Source organism: Gasterosteus aculeatus, chromosome 21 (assembly GCF_964276395.1).
Source record: "Gasterosteus aculeatus chromosome 21, fGasAcu3.hap1.1, whole genome shotgun sequence".
Classification (NCBI taxonomy): domain Eukaryota; kingdom Metazoa; phylum Chordata; class Actinopteri; order Perciformes; family Gasterosteidae; genus Gasterosteus; species Gasterosteus aculeatus.
In genome coordinates this window covers 10,981,326-11,001,319 of record NC_135708.1, presented here as the reverse complement: position 1 = coordinate 11,001,319, position 19,994 = coordinate 10,981,326, and the positions used below count along the sequence as shown (strand labels likewise).

Genomic DNA, 19,994 nt, shown 5'->3' with positions numbered 1-19,994 from the left:
GGTGTGGTTTTGTTATTTGGAATCAAGCTGCTTCCACAATCACTTCCTGTTTGCTTCATTTATTTTTTCATGCAGAATCAGCCTGTTGGAGAGACAGTGACAACAGAAGAAGAAGGCGTCCACTATGGAGAGATTAACTTCTCGAGGCTCAGATCTGGACCGTCCTCGGTCTCGGAGCAGGACGGTGGACAGCAGGAGGACACGCTGTATGCGCAGGTCAAAGTGTCCAAGGCAGCAGACAACGTCACACGGACTGCTGACGTCCCAGAGGATCTCTACGCTCAAGTGAAGAGAAAATGAGCCGTTTCTTGTGGTCACATTTGGGTTTTATTGTTAAGATGCTTTTTACATAAATAACAAGCTTCATCTGTAAGTTTATGGAGAAAAAGAATCGTAAGAAAATGTAATCTTCACTGCTCACAGTTAATTAAAGGGGAACTTCAAACCTCCACATCCTGCAGCACCCTGCAATTTTATACATTGTTGACATATTGAGGTATTCACGATTAGTATAAATAATAGTCCCACTGCTCTAAATAGAGTAAGTATGTATAAGTATTCTCAAAGAAAGCCCTGTTAATATATCAGCTTATGATTTTTTCTTTGTTGCATATTTTAAAAGGTGTCTTCAAAACTCATTTAGTTATCTTTTGGATTAATGTTTTATTGTTCTATTTCGTCTTCTTCAAAAGACAATTTACTGAATTTCAAGATATGTATTAATTGCATCGTAATAAAAAACATATACACGACTTAATCTCCGTTGCATTTTTTGGTCCATAATTTCAAATATTGTGTGCAAACATCATACAGCTTAAATCAAACATTACACAAGTGTCAGAATAAATTATGCACAACAATTCCCACTTGATGGTCTTTTTATTAATTTATTTGAATGCAAAGCTTAACGAGAAATAGAAAGGGCCTTTCCTGAAACTCAGTCAATTGTATAATAAAAGATCTGGTGCTAAAATACACTTTAAAAAAAGGTTAAAACTGTGTGACTTTTCTCAAAAGATCATCTTTGGGTTTCAGCATGAAAACATTAGCAGCCCAACAGTTGAGTTGTTTAACGTCTCAAAGGTACAACAAGGTTGTGTTGATTGTGTTTTAGTGACATTAGCTTCTTTATGTTCAACGTCTGAGAAATCTGACCTTCATGTTGGGACAAACCTCCCTCCTCCCACCGGCATCCATTAGTGGAACGTCACGTCCAAAGTTGCTGCATTGTAGACTTTTTATCTCTGACATTTCTATTCCTAACAGATTTCCCTTCATAAAAGAGAAAGATGAGTCACTGGTTGAGAACACACACACACAGCTTTTCATTTATCAGATCATTGAAATTCAAACAATTAAAATACTGACACAAACCATCTTTGATGAGCAGCGAGTACTAGAACTCTCTAAAACCTGCATTTCAGTTCACAAACTTCTTGTAAAAAACAATTAGGGGTCAGATGTTTCTAAGCCAAATCCCAACCTGGTCCTCAGGGTTCATGTTTACATGAGTAAAACCAATAAGTGTGATTAGGGATCTAAGCTGTGTGTGTGTGTGTGTGTAGCTCCGCCTCCACCTGAGCAGGTAGATCGGCTCCAACTTGCTGGGAGAAGTAGGCTCTCAACTCCTTCGTCTCCTTCTGCCAGAAAGACCTGGGCACGTCGAACAGGGCCCCCATATCTACATCGCTGCCCAGACCTTTGGTGTCGATGGCGCCATCCTCTGGCAGCCAGCCGATGATGCTCCTCTTGGCCGCCTTCTCCTCCCTCTCCCGGCCGCAGCGCTTGAAGATCCACTCCAGGGCGCGCGCGTTCTCGCCGAACCCGGGCCACAGGAAGGCGCCGTTCACCGGGTTCCTGAACCAGTTTACGTGGAAGATCTTGGGCAGGTGAGTGGGGGCCTTCCGGGTCTGCATGCTCAGCCAGTGAGCGAGGTAGTCGCCGAAGTTGTAACCGAAGAACGGCCGCATGGCGAAGGGGTCGTGCATGATCACCTTGCCTGGAGAATGAAGAAGGGGCTTTAGCAGTAGAAGGTCAGGTGAAGCTCAGCAGCCGCCGTGGCTTCAGACCTCATAGAAGCTCCAATAAAGACTTTGCGTTGCCAATAGAAAGACTCGTACTCCAGAGGGACTCCTACAAAGTCAATCATTGAACACATTTGATACAGAGTACTAACAGATCCAAAAATAAGGTCACTCCAAAAGGAGGAAAACAAAGCTACTTATCTAAACCTAACTGAGACCTGACGCTGGAACAAAAAAGAGCTACAAAGAAAAATCACTCGAACGAGGTAAAACTGTGGTCACGAGACTTGAGAAACTATGACTATGGATCTTGGACACTGGCTGGTATGACGACACACTGGCACAAGACAAAGGGAGACGCAGACTATATGAACACATGGGGGAAGCGGGAACAGGTGGACACAATCAGGAATCAGGAAGACAATCAGTCTGGTGACACATCAGGAAGAGCAAGGAACCTGAAACGAGAGTTAATTTCCAAAATAAAACAGGAAGTCACGAAAACAAACGTGGAGACACTTGACATACAGGTGTGATAGTGTGATCAGGACCAGTGGTAAAATCATAGTTTGTGTGGTTAAATAGCAGAATAATTTCTCTATTATGAATCAAACATATTCATGTATGTATATATGTATATTTTCAGTGATTCTTAACCATAGGGTACAAATTGAAGAGACCGGAGATATTGACGTTATTTATCCATGAGACGTTCTTTTGCTTCCCACCACTTGGTGGCGGTAACGCGTCCGTCAGTTGTTTAAACAGCTCCAATAAGCATAAAAAAGACCGACAGCCGCCAAGCTGGTCTGTAAGTGAAAGTCATTAGAAATTTAAAATAAAAAATGAAGAGGAAGGTGGTGCCCAACAATACAATCCTGACTTCATTAAGTACGGATTTATAAGCGGAGGTAATAAGGAGGTGTATAAGGAGAGAGCCCAGTGTGGAGTTTGGACCAACAACGAAGCACCGAAGCCGTCGAAATCGGACCTGAAAGCCAGTCACCTCGTAGCCAGACGTGTGGCACAAGAAACCTTCCACCACAGCGGAGGAGTCGGTTCTACACGCCGCTGCGGATGTGCGCGTGAGACGATCACGTGTTGATTGCGTGAAGAAGATATGAAGAGCAACTGCTGGCTCTGTGATGTCAAAACATTGACTGCTGAAGCATTATTCAAATGAATTTGATTATAAGCTTATGAGGCTACATGTTGATTTGCACTTTGCACTAAAAAACTAAGCCAAAACCGAAAGAAAAGAGAAAATAATTACATTTACGCAAAAACTATACTAGTAAAACACCGACAAACGGCTTAACCAAAGCTTACCGAAATCATAAATAAGGAAAATAACTAATAAGTACGGCCTGTCTCTTGTACACAGTTAAAATATGTCTTGACCCAGTTAGGAGGCCCACAGCAAAATACGCAAAAATTAGCTATGTGGGGAGGCCAAAACAAAGCAGACCCCAAACCAGGGTGAATTTAGCCAAAGCAGACCCCAAAGCCAAAGCAGTAGTGTTGTTACCTCCGACCCTCCTGCTTCGAAGCTTGTTCAGGATTCGGAAACAGGATTCGGGCTTGTCGGTTTGATACAGTCAAAGTCAGTGTTGTTGTAGCAGTAGTAGCAAAGAGCAAATTTACAATGGAACCTGTGGCAGAGAGGTCGCTCCGAGATGTGGGAGCGCTCCAATTTGATTATCTAACAAGGTTGGCAATAGGCAGGCAAAGTCTGTCATTTGTATTGTGTAATTATGTAATTATGTTTATTTTTATTGTGGAGACCACCAGATATTTTGCTGAATCAAACATTCCACGGAGTGAAGACCCGCTAAAATATTGGACAAACATGTGTACCCACATCTATTTGTATTAGCACGCAATCATTTGAGCATTCCTGCCTCATCCGTGCCGTGTGAGCGCCTTTTTTCTAAGGCAGGGAAATAGTATCTACAAAAAGAAACCGACTCAACCCCAATACTGTGAAGAAAATTGTGTTTCTCAATAAAAATCAATAATTTCATGCCCCATCCCATGTGTCCACAAGCACCACAATATCCTGTCATAACAAACTGGTCCAAAAGCACAATCACTTCCCACATTCAAACAATTCACATAAGTCCCTATGACTGCTATGAACTGCACATGCAGTAGGAATCACTGGTATTTTAAATTGTATATAGGAATCCATGTATTTATTAGATGATTTATTGGTTCAACTTTTCATAATCATTTTCAACCCACAGAGACTGGGTCAAAATATACTGGTAGGCTATTTGATACATATGCACTATAGGTTTTCAACAGCAGAGGTCATCATAGTTTGCGATGCACTGAATCAATGAACCTTTTTCCGATACAATTGGCTGGAAAGCTTCACTTTGCCATCACTACAAAGCAGACCCCAAAAAAGGGTGAATTTAGCCAAAGCAGACCCAAACAGGGTGAATTTAGCCAAAGGCAAAGCAGCAGTGGTCTCTGGCAGGTTGGCTGGTGTAGTGCTGCTGCTCAATGATCCTTTGCCCGGTCAGGCCGTTTCGGACAATCAGCGTGGATCAGAGGGATCAACGATACCACGAGAGTTACCAGCGGTGGACATCGAGTGCATCAGGTGGAGAATAGTATGCAGCCATACCAGTGAGCTTCTGGGACACAAAAAACACTTAAATGAGCACTGGACGGACCACCTGGAAGCGAATACAGCTGCTGCCGACACCCTGCCTCTGCCTAACACTCTTAACACTGCTCACAATCCTTTGATAAAATCCAGCTGTGTGCGTCTACTCAGTGCTGCTCCAGCTGCTGAATGCCTCTCCTCCTTCTTTTTTTGGTTCACGGGTTAAGGTTTTTAGTTGGCATCCATCTTATTGGTGCATTATTGCCACCTTCTGCCCCGGAGTGTGAATCAGACACTTTCTTTCTCCCAACATGCCCCTCCCTCCCCAAAAATAAAATAAGATAAAAAAATAAGGAAATAAAAATAAGAAATAAAAATAATCACATCTATCCACACACACACACACACACACAAATCAGATCACCTGGTCCACAGGTGCATGCAGATTATTGATGAACACCACTTTCTCACTCAAAGTAAAAAATAACACACAACATCTACACTTTGTAGAAGCAAGAGCATCATTTTAACAAGATGGACCTTAAAGAATAATTAATTAATGCGTAAATAGGAAAGAAGCGCACATCCTCCTGTAAGCCTGGAGAGAATATGGTTTCATATTTGATGTAATCTTACAGAACAGTTCATGTCATAACTGTTGTTTCTAAAATGACAAAACTAGACAATTATTGAAATAAATTTGAATGCACAAGAGCAGGAGTCCAGTTAATAATGCATCAATAATCATTTTCAGGAGGACATTTTATTCAGTACAAGACGACCAAAATAAAAAGTATCTGCCTCTCACCGTGGCAGTTTGTTTGTCATGTTTCCACATGTTTAGTGGGTGGTGCAACTCTGAGTGAGGTGAGAAACCGTTATTTCGCTTTGTGGCTCTAACAGATGAATAAGAAGAAGTGGGGAGTATCTAACACTCTCAATACATTCTGAGAACTTAAGAACAGGGGAAATTGTTTAGTCAGACACTGCAGTACTCTCACTTGTGAAGTACAACTTTCTGCAATAAAATTCATTAGGAAATTCCATTTTCAACTCAAAGAATATGTTATGTGTACGAGGGATGAGACAATGTAGGATTGCATAAGATATTCCATTAAAGAATAAAGAAGTAATATCATGTACAAAGGCGCAGACTCACGCAAAATGTTTTTTTTAGTTCACTAAAACCGATAATGGGCGGCACGGTGGTGTGGTGATTAGCACTGTCGCCTCACAGCAAGAAGGTTGTGGGTTCAACTCTACCCAGTGGCCTTTCTGTGTGGAGTCTGCGTGGGTTCCCTCCAGGTGCTCTGGCTTCCTCGCACAGCCCCCCCCCCCCCCCTGCAACGCTGTGTGACGGATAAGTGCTTTGAAGATGGATGGATGGACTAAAACAGTTGCCACATTGGTATGGAACGCCCAAATGTTATGGGAGGCTCTCCGCTCGCAGCCTTTTCTTAAGCAGAATGCATCAGGTTAGATGACGACATGTGGATGACCTCATGGTGGCTAGGCCCTCAGAAGAAGCATGCAAAACAAGACACAGTTGCACTTTTGACCTTTCTGGCTAACAATGGTCACAAAGCCAGCTCTAAACTTCAACTTGTCCAGACAAAAATAACGTATCTGGGACATCTGATCACAGCAGCGGGATATTCCCTCTCCAAAACGCCAAAAACAAAGAAACAAGTGTTTCCTAGGAATGACGTCATACTGCAGACAGTGGATCCTTAACTATTTAGAACTGTCCATGGCAAACAATTGACAGCTCGATGCAAAATAACCTGGACCCCAGAAGCAACGAAGGCCTTTGTAGAATTGAACCGTAGTATTGAGAATACTCTTGGCTTACCAAATCCAAACAAGCCATTGGTCCAATTTGTCGACCAAAGGGGTGGATACGCTACCTCTGTCCTGTGTCAGAAACATGGGGATAAACGCAGACCTGTTGCTTGTTTTTCTTCTACAAAACTGGATCCAGTAGCAGCAGGCCTGCCCCTCTGCCTCAGAGCTGTAGCAGCTGCAGAGAAGGCAGTTGCAGCCTCTAGAGATTTAGTAGGATATTCCGACCTCATGGTTCCGCATGCTTTAGCTCACATTCTACACACACAAAAGACATCTCACTTGTCAGCGCAGCGGTGGTTGAGATGTCACACCACATTGTTGAAAATGCCCAACGTCACAGTGAAACGCTGTTCCAGTCTAAATCCTGCTTCTCTTCTCCCGACACAGAAAGATGGCGATAACACAGAAACTTTTCATGACTGTGTGCAGATTCTGGGTGAGTGTTTGCCAAGGGTTGATCTCTCAGACACACCTCTCCCAAACGCTGACCTTGAGTTGTTTGTGAATGGTTCTGCATCAAGAAATAAGACGGGCAACAATCAAACAGGTTTTGCTGTTGTCACCCAACATGCTATTGTAGGATCACCATCTAATTTTTCAGCACAAGCTGCAGAGTCAATAGCACTCACGAGGCATTTAAACACGCCGAGGGCAGAACAACCAACATCTATACAAACTCTCGTTATGCGTTTGGAGTGGTCCGTGACTTTGGTGCCATTTGGCGACTCAGAGGTTTCCTCACCTCCTCTGGAAACCTGTAGCTAATCATCACCTTATTTCAGATCTTTTGAATGCTATAATGTTGCCAGGATGGTGATGAAATGTGATGCTCATCTCAGTAGGTCCCCACCATCCAACCACTAGTTACTTCTGCACAGAAGGCGCTGTGGGCAAAAGCTGGAGCCACATTTTTGAAAAGAAATTTGGTTTGCCTGATTCAAAGCAGTGTTTCCCACAGGCTGCCTTTCCATTTCATGCTAAGCTAGCACATGGAACAGACCCGTGGGCAAGGGAGTGTTAGGGGGTGTGGTTGGTGGACCCAAATGCACACGCACAGCAGTTTGATTTGTAGCCAATGATTTTATTTCCCATACAACCTGGGAAGTGAACAACTTCTCCACCAATGTCTTGCGGCCTGGGGGGATAAGGCAGGATTCCAGTGTGGATACCAGAGGTCCGACATCATAACCAGAGTTGGATTAAAACGAGTCACGTGTACTCCGTGGTACTCCGCGGGTCTGACACTGCAGGACAAAAAGCAAAAACAAGCAAACTGGTTGGCTACGTCTGATAGCGACATTCAACGGCACCTGAGACCAGCCTGGGTACTGGGACGGACTGACGATGAGCCTCTGAACTCAGGAGCCTTCATGCCCGTCACTGGTGATCCCCGGAAGGAGCCACAGCTGAGCTATTGAGAGAGGGGCGGGACCGGAGGCAGAACCCAGGGGTGGAAACTCTAGGTTGACAAAAAACAACAAAACAAAAGCACAGACGGGGAGGCAGATAAACAGATAGGGACCCTAACAGGGAGGGATGAACACAGCTATAAATGCCAATTGGTTTATCAGAGGATTTAAAACTCTCAACTTGTGAAGGAAAGAAATATTGTTTGGTGTTGGTTCAGCAAATGTGTTGAAGTTGTCCTTCCTCAAAACAGGATGCAGGTGCAGTGGCCAAGTTTCTTCTCAGAGAAATCCTTCCCCGGTGGGGGATCCCCACGAAACTCATGCGTCCAAGCTGTGAAGGAAATGTCTGATTTTCTTGGTTATGACCTCAAATATCATCGCTCTTATCACCCACAAAGCAGAGGTGCTGTTGAAACATAGGGCTTAGACCAGGTGCTACTTCTCGAGACTCCAAACTCTATGATGACTGCATGTTGAATCACTGCGTAGGCCTCTCGGCTTCTCTTCCAGCTCTCCATTCACAGGTAAAAGCCACGCTGCCCACACCAGCTGACACGCTAGAACACCGCATCAAGCCTGGCGACTGGGTGGTGAGTAAAGACTTCAGGAGGACGCACTGGAAGCAGCGGCGATTCACAGGTCCGTTCTAGGTTCTCCTGATGAGCCAGACCGCTGTGATTGAAGCTATTGAAGCTGCCGACAAGTAGCGTGCTAAGCTACCAACGAACGTGTCGTGGGACCTGACGAACACCAACCAACTGTTGGAGCTGCCAGAAGGTAGCGTGCTAAGCTACAATCAAACACATCAGAGGAACCGAACTACAAAGGTCGCACACAGAGGCCAGACAGAAGGATTGATGACGTGTTATCTTAAATCTTGATGACGTGATATCACTGATGTGTGCTGTGAAATATGTAACCATTTACGGCATATTACTTTAATTACTATTACTCATTTCCTTCACTTGTGTTTTGATTTTCCCATGCTTATGATAACATGTATGTGCGTTTCAACTATTTCTGTAACATGATTCGACTGTATTGTACATCTTTTACATCATTCCATAATGTGACAACAGTACTGTGATGATCAACCTGATTTCTGTCCAATGCTTCCTTGAGGGATTTCTTCCTTATTTTTTTCCCGTGAACAGGTTTTTCTTTCATGCCTGGTGAATCTTTTTACAATGGTAAATGATTCTAACCATGATGTTGTGCACTGTTATATATTGTAATGTGTTATGGCCATTATTTTTATTTTTTTATTTTCATCTATCTATCTATCCTGTATGATCTGAAGGGGGAGATGTAGAGGGAAAGTGAACTGCACCACTATTGAACCTGTTCCCATGTCATCTGGGGCACACGATGCACAGCTACGGAACTGGAAATGTTGAACTTGCGTCCCATCGAGCCTTTTGCCTGTGATGGAAAGGCTTATCGGTTAATTGGTTGTGCTGAGTTCCACCAAATCACTTGTATAATGGAAGGTCCCACAGAACTCTTTTCCAGCTAAACCTGAACTGTGTGGATCAACTCATATAATTGATCCACTTGTCCTTAGGAAAAGAGACTGAAAAACCCTCTCTGAACATCTCTGTATCATTTAATTGTCTCCCTCTGATGATGATCATTGATTTACTGTCTTCAAGCATATAAAAACCCTGACTGGGATCCTCTCGGTACCGATTCCAGAGCAGTTGGTTGATTGTGAACTGTTCGGCTCAGTCGTTTTGCGCAGAAGTCTGTAAATATACAAAGAAAAATTTCTCTTTGTAGGTCTCCCTTTATTCGCTCAAATTTCCACCACAGGGATCTTGTTTGCAAAGTGTAACTCCAGCCCTAAATCAGGAGAGAAATTTAACAGCAAAACAACAACGGAGTGGAGTGTGGATTAAAAATGACCCTCAATTTGGCCTTAATCCAAATAATATGGTGTTCAACAGTAGTGGGACAGTTTCCACATATCCGATGAGTTTTACTGGAGACTTGAGTCAGAAAAACTGCTCCACTTTATTTTCCAGTTTAAACACAACATACACAGACACATACTACTCCAGGGTTTAGAACCGTTCATTTCTATCAACAGCTGTTTGTGATTCCTTCTAAATAAGAGTTAAAGGTAAGAGACGTTTCATTCAAAAACAACAGATTAATGACCCGATGCCCCAAAACATTATTTAATCAACACGTTTTCCTTTCTGAAGGAGACTTTTACTGCTTTAATGATGGAGGAGTTTATTACTGTGTGGCCACCATCAGCTTGAAATCAAAATGCCTTTTCTTAAGTTAAATACATTTTATTTAATCATTGGCTGGTGAATTAATAGACAGTTTTGTTGTGGTTTTAGTACAATACAAGTGTGTGTGAATTATATTTTATCTGCCATTTGCAGGAAGACCAGCAGTGATATTTGTCTCCACCTCCCAGTTCCTCCTCCTTCCTCTCACAGACCATCTTGGTTCAAAGACCTGTGACTTCTGCATTGAACTTGTCGGACAGCAGACTGCACTGAAGAAGAAACACTCACTCAATGTAAGTTAATGTCACCTTCAATACTTCATTTTTATGGATATACAATCCTTTTTTATTGAAATATCATCAAGTTACAAGAGATTTCTTTCAAATTATTCACAAACAAGTTTACCGAATGCCTGTTGTATCGATGCAGTGAGAGTGTGCAAAATTTGAATAAATACTTGAGTTGAAGAGGAAGTAGAAACTCTGAATGAGGAAATGTTTTAGCTAAAGTCATTTATTTAAAGCTTAAATTGTAATAACACAATCAAAGTGTTTCAGGTTCATCAGTCCTGTAATGCAGAGCAACAGAGACTCAGAGTTATTCACAGTGACTAAACTCAAGTCACTGACTGTTAATGCTACATTATTATTATTGTGATGTGTGTGATACATAAAGATGATATAGACTCACGGATATGAGCAGTTAAGGGGAGAACTCTGCTAAAACAAAGACCTGCACTTGATCTAATTGTCCCTCTGTTATGGACGTAGGCTTCTTTGGTAAGAGGGAGACATTCATAGTTTTATTCTCATCCAACACTCAGAGTCGTACTCGTCCACAGACTTGTGAGCTGTGGTCTCTTCACACACAGGAACTTGTGGTTGCACACAGCATGTTGAACGCTTCCTAGAACACTGATGTTGTGTTTGTGAATCAGGTGGTGAGTGTCATGGCCGACCAGTCTGTTAGGATGGTGACAGCCATCGTGTTGCACAGTGTCTTCTTCCTCTCAGGTGAGCTTCATCTTCACTCACTTGTGTTTCACTTCAATCATTTACTGTTTGGAAAATATCATTTCAACCTAAATTCATGTGAATGTTACAATCTGTGTTTTCCTGCTGAGCTCTTTTATCACGGAGACAAAAGTGACGTAGTTATTTGGAGACAGAGACGGGTTTGGTCCCACTGGGCTCGGCCTTGTGGGGGAAAGTTGTAAAACCAAAAAGATGAATCAACACAAAAACTGTTCAGGGAAAAAAAGAACAAACAACACAAAACATTACTGCTGAAGTATTTTTCTCTTTGTGTTCATGTTATTGTTGTGTTTTTACACATTTTAATCACCACTGTTAATCATTAGTTTGTTTCACAGGTGCTTCTGCTGATTGTTCTGAGGATTCAGGTCTATTCATCACTGCACCAAAAGAGATGGAAGCACTGACTGGATCTTTTTTGCAAATTCCATGTAACTTCAGTGTTAAACAAGGACTGGAATTCAACAGCACAACAACAACCTTTGGAGTGTGGATTATAAATAACTTTGGCCAACATCCAAATAATGTGATTTTCAACAGTAGTGGGACAGTTTCCACATATCCGATGAGTTTTACTGGAGACTTGAGTCAGAAAAACTGCACAACTTTATTTTCCAGTTTAAAAACAACATACACAGACACATACTACTTCAGGGTTGAGAACCGGCCACTTCTGGCAACAGCTGTTTGTGATGTTCTTCAAATAACAGTTAATGGTAAGAGACTTTTGTTTTTCATAAAACAATCTGAGATGTTATTACTTAGCATCTACTTGTTTCTGTTTTATTCAAACTTTTAATGTGAATATAAATATCTACAGACACCAACCAGGGATTGAAATGTTTACATTTCCTGGATATGAATTTATGTTTTTGTTTACTACTATTAAGAATCCCATGAGAAAGCTTCCTGAACATGCCGACCTTTGCACTAATGCTGGAAAAACGAACAGTTTTAAAAGTTTTAAACAATTTTTTGACTGTTTACCATCAGCGTTTTGACAACATTAATTAGCAAGTTAACATTTTATTTTTGCCTATAAAGGGTCACAAGTTCAATCTGAGGGGTCATGAGGTGATTGGTGGGAAAAGAAGAGAGAAAAGGTTCTGCGGCACATATGAGTAATATACATATATATATATATATATATATATATATATATATATATATATATATATATATTGGACTCTAATCTTTGCTTCATTATGAAGTAGTGCAATTATTAAATGAAGCCATGTGAGACGTTCAGAGGAGAAATGTCAATGAATCTGCTGACATTCAGAAAACATCAGAACACAACAAACACATTATTCAATAAATTATTCATAATCAAACATCTGATCTTGGAATAAGTTTTTAAAAAATGCTCTCAAATGTAGAAGAGTACTTTCATCACAGACTGTAGACTCAAGTCTTGTTGCTCTTTTTTCAGTGTACAATCTGTATCTGATTTGAAACCACAGATTCTCCTCCAAAGCCCAGGATTGAGATCTCAGGTGATGTGAAGGAGAAGGAGTCTGTCTCTATCAGCTGCTCAGCTTCCACTCCCTGTCCACACTCTCCTCCTCAACTCACCTGGAACCAACCAGACTCTCACCTCATGATGGAGGAAAACACAGATGGAACCTTCACAACTAGAATCCAGAAGAGCATCACTCTGTCACATGAACAAGATGGATTCATCATCAACTGTTCTGCCAGATATCCTGTGAATGAAGGAAAAGATGTAAAGACGTCAGAGGAGAGAAAGACTCTCAGTGTTTCATGTGAGTGTTTGTTCTTTGATCCAGTCAGCATACGATGATTCATGTGTTCACACGATGTCAGCTGCATAACGTTTTAATGTCACATGTTCCTCAGATGCTCCCAAGAACACCTCGGTGTCCATCTGTCCATCAGGTCGGGTGTCAGCAGGTAGCCGGGTGATCCTGACCTGCTCCAGCAGAGCCAAACCTCCTGTGAGCCGCTTCACCTGGTTCAAGACCAGCAGAGATGCACCAATCAAAGTATCTGAAGGAGACTTTTACAGCTTCAATGTCACTGATGGAAGAGTTTATTACTGTGTGGCCACCAATCAGCTTGGTGATCAAACATCCTCAGAGATCCATCTGACTATAGGAGGTAACTAATAAAGGTACTTCAGCAATCAATATTGTTACATTCCCATAGTGTCTTCATTTAGTCACTGTTGTTTTTTCCATCTTGTCTTGAGGTGAAGTTGATCATCTTCCATTGGGTGCAGTTCTTGGGGGAATCCTTGGGATCATCGTGCTCATCGGCCTGGTTGTCTTTGTTTGGTCAGTAGCATCATTAAAGAATGTGTCTCCAATGACATGTGGTCTTTTTTTGGTATTCTGTGTATTAGACCCAACATTTTTTCTTGCAGGCGTTTGAAGTCTCCACATCCAACTGCACATCAGAGTCAGGTGAGAACACACCAAACAACTCTGTGTGGTTTTGTAATTATTTGGAATCAAGCTGCTTCCACAATCACTTCCTGTTTGCTTCATTTATTCTTTTATGCAGAATCAGCCTGTTGGAGAGACAGTGACAACAGAAGAAGGAGACGTCCACTATGGAGAGATTAACTTCTCGGGGCTCAGATCTGGACCGTCCTCGGTCTCGGAGCAGGACGGTGGACAGCAGGAGGACACGCTGTATGCGCTGGTCAAAGTGTCCAAGGCAGCAGACAACGTCACACGGACTGCTGACGTCCCAGAGGATCTCTACGCTCAAGTGAAGAGAAAATGAGCCGTTTCTTGTGGTCACATTTGAGTTTTATTGTTAAGATGCTCTTTACATAAATAACTAGCTTCATCTGTCAGTTTATGGAGAAAAAGAATCGTGAGAAAATAATCTTCACTGCTTACAGTTAAAGAGGAACTTCAAACATCCACACCCTGCAGCTCAGATCGTTTTAGCAATTAATACTTTTTTTTACACCTTTATTTTATCAGATGAGTACAAATAAATGTCCCACGGCTCTAAATAGAAAAATATTGTAAAAGCGCTGTTCATACATCAATATGTGCTATAATATTAACTTTTTATGTTTGGAATTGAGTTTTTATTTTTACAAGGCTTCATTAAACTTTATGAAGTTTTTTTTCACATATTTTGCATCAACCATGTTTTATTATACTATTTCTTCTTCAAAAGACAATTACGTAATAAAAACCATATACACGACTTAATCCCAGTTGCATTTATTGGTCCATAATTTCACGTATGGTGTGTAAACATCTTCTGAAAATCATACAGCTTAAATCACAAACATTACACAAGTGTCAGAATGAATTATGCAAAACAATTCCCACTTTATGGTCTTTTTATTAATTTATTTGAATGCAAAGCTTAACGAAAAATAGAAAGGGCCTTTCCTGAGACTCAGTCAATTGTATAATAAAAGATCTGGTGCTAAAATACACTTTAAAAAAAGGTTAAAACTGTGTGACTTTTCTCAAAAGATCATCTTTGGGTTTCAGCATGAAAACATTAGCAGCCCAAAAGTTGAGTTGTTTAACGTCTCAAAGGCACAACAAGGTTGTGTTGATTGTGTTTTAGTGACATTAGCTTCTTTATGTTCAACGTCTGAGAAATCTGACCTTCATGTTGGGACAAACCTCCCTCCTCCCACCGGCATCCATTAGTGGAAAGTCACATCCAAAGTATCTGCAATGTAGACTTTTTATCTCTGACATTTCTATTCCTAACAGATTTCCCTTCATAAAAGAGAAAGATGTGAGTCACTGGTTGTGATTATTTTACACACACACACAAAGTTAACGGCCTGGCTATTGTTTTTATTTTATTTAAATGGAGCTTTCCATTTATCAGATCATTGAAATTCAAACAATTGAAATACTGACACGAACCATCTTTGACTGAGCAGCGAGTACTAGAACTCTCTAAAACCTGCATTTCAGTTCACAAACTTCTTGTAAAAACCAAATAGGGGTCAGATGTTTCTAAGCCAAATCCCAACCTGGTCCTCAGGACTCAGGGTTCATGTTTACATGAGTAAAACCAATAAGTGTGATTAGGGATCTAAGCTGTGTGTGTGTGTGTGTGTGTAAACCTAACCAGTGACTTCTGAGTGCACCTTAACAATCTGCATCCTGAGTCTTCAGCGACCACCGGCCTGTTCCTGATTGAACTTCCTGTCTGTGGGCTTCTACTTGTGCACTCGCTCCTCCAGCGCCTTAAGCTCCGCCTCCATCTGAGCAGGGAGATCGGCTCCAACTTGCTGGGAGAAGTAGGCTCTCAACTCCTTCGTCTCCTTCTGCCAGAAAGACCTGGGCACGTCGAACAGGGCCCCCATATCCACATCGCTGCCCAGACCTTTGGTGTCGATGGCGCCATCCTCTGGCAGCCAGCCGATGATGCTCCTCTTGGCCGCCTCCTCCTCCCTCTCCCGGCCGCAGCGCTTGAAGATCCACTCCAGGGCGCGCGCGTTCTCGCCGAACCCGGGCCACAGGAAGGCGCCGTTCGCCGGGTTCTTCCTGAACCAGTTTACGTGGAAGATCTTGGGCAGGTGAGTGGGGGCCTTCCGGGTCTGCATGCTCAGCCAGTGAGCGAGGTAGTCGCCGAAGTTGTAACCGAAGAACGGCCGCATGGCGAAGGGGTCGTGCATGATCACCTTGCCTGGAGAATGAAGAAGGGGCTTTAGCAGTAGAAGGTCAGGTGATGCTCAGCAGCCGCCGTGGCTTCAGACCTCATAGAAGCTCCAATAAAGACTTTGCGTTGCCAATAGAAAGACTCGTACACCAGAGGGACTCCTACAAAGTCAATCATTGAACACATTTGATGCACGTTTAATTCAAGCAGAAAAGCATGCCTATAGCGCCTATAGCGTTTGAAACTATAACATGTGTGTGTCAGAACCGAGCGGGACTCAGACGCAGAGCAGGTGTATAGGATGACAGTTTATTCATAGTACAGAGTACTAACAGATCCAAAAATAAGGTCACTCCAAAAGGAGGAAAACAAAGCTACTTATCTAAACCTAACTGAGACCTGACGGTGGAACAAAAAAGAGCTACAAAGAAAAATCACTCGAACGAGGTAAAACTGTGGTCACGAGACTAGAGAAACTATGACTATGGATCTTGGACACTGGCTGGCATGACGACGTAGGACGACACACTGGCACAAGACAAAGGGAGACGCCGACTATATGAACACATGGGGGAAGCGGGAACAGGCGGACACAATCAGGAATCAGGAAGACAATCAGTCTGGTGACACATCAGGAAGAGCAAGGAACCTGAAACGAGAGTTAATTGCCAAATTAAAACAGGAAGTCACGAAAACAAACGTGGAGACACTTGACATACAGGTTTGATAGTGTGATCAGGACCAGTGGTAAAATCATAGTTTGTGTGGTTAAATAGTAGAATAATTTCTCTATTATGAATCAAACATATTGTATATTTTCAGTGATTCTTAACCATAGGGTACAAATTGAAGAGACCGGAGATATTGACGTTATTTATCCATTAGACGTTCTTTTGCTTCCCACCACTTGGTGGCGGTAACGCGTCCGTCAGTTGTTTAAACAGCTCCAATAAGCAGAAAAAAGACCAACAGCCGCCAAGCTGGTCTGTAAGTGAAAGTCATTAGAAATTTAAAATAAAAAATGAAGAGGAAGGTGGTGCCCAACAATACAATCCTGACTTCATTAAGTACGGATGTATAAACGGAGGTAATAAGGAGGTGTATAAGGAGAGAGCCCAGTGTGGAGTTTGGACCAACAACGAAGCACCAAAGCCGTCGAAATTAAAGCGGCATATGGAAACCAAACAGCCGGCGGATTTTTTTAAAAGAAAGGAAAATGGGCTACAGATGCAGAAAAGGTCGGTCATCCGACTGACTCGCAACTCTGAATCCGACCTGAAAGCCAGTCACCTCGTAGCCAGACGTGTGGCACAAGAAACCTTCCACCACAGCGGAGGAGTCAGTTCTACACGCCGCTGCGGATGTGCGCGTGAGACGATCACGGTTGATTGCGTGAAGAAGATATGAAGAGCAACTGCTGGCTCTGTGATGTCAAAATATTGACTGCTGAAGCATTATTCAAATGAATTTGATTATAAGCTTGTGAGGCTACATGTTGATTTGCACTTTGCACTAAAAAACTAAGCCAAAACAGAAAGAAAAGAGAAAATAATTACATTTACGCAAAAACTATACTAGTAAAATATCGACAAACGGCTTAACCAAAGCTTAACGAAATCACAAATAAGCAAAATAACTAATAAGTACGGCCTGTCTCTTGTACACAGTTAAAATATGTCTTGACCCAGTTAGGAGGCCCACAGCGAAACACGCAAAAATTAGCAATGTGGGTAAAACAAAGCAGACCCCAGACAGGGTGAACTTGGCCAAAGCAGACCCCAAAGCCAAAGCAGTAGTGTTGTTACCTCCGACCCTCCTGCTTCGAAGCTTGTGTCGAAATATGAACCAGTGCACGGCGAAGCAAATGTATCGGTGCTCGGTTCGTTCGCTGCTGATCACGTGATCAGTGACGTCCGAATCTTCATTCCGGCGCACAGTCACGTGACCGCTTCAATTTGATTCAAATGGGCTCAAAACAGGGCTTGTCGGTTTGATACAGTCAAAGTCAGTGTTGTTGTAGTAGTAGTAGCAAAGAGCAAATTTACAATGGAACCTGTGGCAGAGAGGTCGCTCCGAGATGTGGGAGCACTTCAATTTGATTTCCTCTAACAAGGTTGGCAATAGGCAGGCAAAGTCTGTCATTTGTATTGTGTAATTATTAGGGCTGTCAAAAATAGCGCGTTAACGGCGTTAATTAGTTGTTTGTTGTTAATTACGTCAATTTTTCTAACACAATTCACGCATGCGCAGTGGGATAAATTATCAGGTCAGGAAAGTACCTCTTCCTCTAGGGCAGGGGTCTCAAACTCGCGGCCCGCGGGCCAATTGCGGCCCTCGGGACGATATTTTGTCGCCCCATCCTTAATATGAAAGTGTAGTGTTAGTGCGGCCCGCAAGTTTTATACTGTAACCCCACTGTCAGCTGCTGTGTGGGACATGTTATGATGTTCTGGTTTCCTACTGTGTGCTTGTCCAGTGAACGTGGCATGCATGTGACTGACATGGGGGGCGGGTCGTGTGTGTCGGCCGAGGTGCAGAGAGCAGGAGGGTGAAATTCAGTTTCCTGCCCTCTTTCGCGCAGGTGATCATGTGACTAACCGTTAGCATCGCTCGTTTAATAACGTTTTCCTTTACGACTCACACTAACAACACATGAAGCATCTGACGTCACCGACGAGCGTCTCCGTCCATTACTACGCAGCTTCGATTCACGTAACTTCACGTTTGGCTATAAAGGAATTCCACGGTCACATGACCTTAGGTCTCCCCCGCTGAGTTAAAGGAGGACTAGTGTTGTAGTCTCATTCGGACCGATCCCCCAGGGTGGGGTTCAATGACTGCTTTTGAAAGTGAGTGTTAAGTTGTGTTATTGTCGACCATGCCGTTCGGACGCTAGTCTGGCCCGCGTTCGGTTGAAGTGGGCTGCATCTGGCCCGCAGCTGATTTGAGTTTGAGACCCCTGCTCTAGGGAATGCACTTCATCTTATAGAACACATTACTGCCACCTGCAGGCATAAATCAGTACTCAGCAGTGGAGACCAACAGCCAATCACAATGGACCTTCTTTAATTCTCTGATTGGTTGGTTTTGTGGCACAAATGTAACGCTGCTGCAAGTCGAGCGAGCGCAGAGTGAAGAGGTGGAGAGAGCGCAGCAACGGCTGCCTGCGCGCAGAAAACCAGTTTGTGGCGAGGGCACCTGAGTAAACTGCGCGCACGGAATATGTTTTTCTTTGCGAAAATATAGTTCTCAAAACTTAAAATTACGCGCTCAGGATTGTGGCACAAATATAACGCCATAGACGACAACCATTGGGACTGACAGTGCCGCAACATGGTTCCCGCAATTAGACTTACACGCTATGAACACATTAACTGTGTCGCTCACATGGTGCAGAGACGTGTCACAGTGAGTCTTGCTGACAGCGGCTTTGTAAATTCTTTGGCCAAGGCTCGCAAAGTTGTCGGTCATTTTAAGTACAGCCCAGCAAAGGCTGCGGAGCTTCAAGCACAACAAGAGCCACTGATCCAGGATGTTCTTTGGTTTGATTTAAAAGTTGAAAAAGTTGAAACACATGACTCAAATTGTGCAAAAATGTGGTAGACCACTGTTATGATTTGACTACATTTATTGCTTTCTGTTCTGAATACTGTAAATTGTACATACTGGTTAAGATAAATGCCAAAAAGGAAGCAATGGGACATTACAAAGACAAATATTATGGTGTGTAGTATGTTTCAGCTTGATTTAAACCACCATTATTTGGCTGTGTTAATAAACAGACATAATATGAAAATTATGTATTTGTGTCCTGTTATCTATCTTTTGGTATGCATTTCAGAAAGAAAAAATGGTTAGGATTCAGGTGTAATTGCAAATAGTGATTAATCCTGATTAATCCACAGAAATTCTGATTAATTGATTCAAAATTGTAATCATTTGACAGCCCTAGTAATTATGTAATTATGTTTATTTTTATTGTGGAGACCACCAGATATTTGGCTGAATCAAACATTCCACGGAGTGAAGACCCACTAAAATATTGGGACAAACATGTGTACCCACATCTATTTGTATTAGCACGTAATCTTATGAGTATTCCTGCCTCATCCGTGCCGTGTGAGCACCTTTTTTCTAAGGCAGGGGAAATAGTATCTTCAAAAAGAAACCGACTCAACCCAAATACTGTGAAGAAAATTGTGTTT

General features: G+C 42.5%; 3 protein-coding genes, 1 long non-coding RNA gene and 1 pseudogene across 9 annotated transcripts in view; 3 read left to right on the top strand and 2 right to left on the bottom strand.

The window, feature by feature from the left end:
- Positions 1-757, top strand: part of LOC120811669 (B-cell receptor CD22-like) — a 39,829-nt gene extending 39,072 nt beyond the window's left edge. For both annotated transcript variants that reach the window (XM_078095673.1, XM_078095674.1), the window contains one exon: positions 76-757. In XM_078095673.1, coding sequence (XP_077951799.1) covers positions 76-300 — 225 coding nt within the window. In that variant the 3' untranslated portion in view covers positions 301-757. The remainder of the gene's footprint in view (positions 1-75) is intronic.
- An 808-nt stretch (positions 758-1,565) lies between these two features.
- Positions 1,566-3,573, bottom strand: LOC120811698 (phosphoenolpyruvate carboxykinase, cytosolic [GTP] pseudogene; annotated as a pseudogene). The gene is made up of 2 exons (XR_013454498.1): positions 3,553-3,573; positions 1,566-1,999 (listed from the first exon to the last, which is right to left on the bottom strand). The product of XR_013454498.1 is annotated as a phosphoenolpyruvate carboxykinase, cytosolic [GTP] pseudogene (transcript).
- A 6,703-nt stretch (positions 3,574-10,276) lies between these two features.
- Positions 10,277-19,994, top strand: part of LOC120811741 (vascular cell adhesion protein 1-like) — a 23,080-nt gene continuing 13,362 nt past the window's right edge. Inside the window, exons 1-5 of one of the 2 annotated variants that reach the window (XM_078095687.1) lie at positions 10,277-10,431; positions 11,076-11,151; positions 11,511-11,888; positions 12,636-12,938; positions 13,033-13,293. In XM_078095687.1, coding sequence (XP_077951813.1) covers positions 11,088-11,151; positions 11,511-11,888; positions 12,636-12,938; positions 13,033-13,293 — 1,006 coding nt within the window. In that variant the 5' untranslated portion in view covers positions 10,277-10,431; positions 11,076-11,087. Of the gene's footprint in view, positions 10,432-10,947; positions 11,152-11,498; positions 11,889-12,635; positions 12,939-13,032; positions 13,294-19,994 lie in introns of those variants that run through there. The other variant, XM_078095686.1, reaches the window with a different exon arrangement.
- On the top strand, positions 13,329-13,722 carry LOC120811708 (uncharacterized). Its single transcript, XR_013454010.1, has 3 exons — positions 13,329-13,469; positions 13,559-13,598; positions 13,699-13,722. It is a non-coding gene; the product is annotated as an uncharacterized LOC120811708 (long non-coding RNA).
- The window catches only part of LOC120811696 (phosphoenolpyruvate carboxykinase, cytosolic [GTP]), a 12,493-nt gene continuing 6,861 nt past the window's right edge, over positions 14,363-19,994 (bottom strand). For 2 of the 3 annotated variants that reach the window (XM_040167304.2, XM_040167305.2), the window contains exon 3: positions 14,363-15,816. In XM_040167304.2, the coding sequence (XP_040023238.2) occupies positions 15,347-15,816 (470 nt within the window). In that variant the 3' untranslated portion in view covers positions 14,363-15,346. Of the gene's footprint in view, positions 15,951-17,594; positions 17,635-19,994 lie in introns of those variants that run through there. The other variant, XM_078095708.1, reaches the window with a different exon arrangement.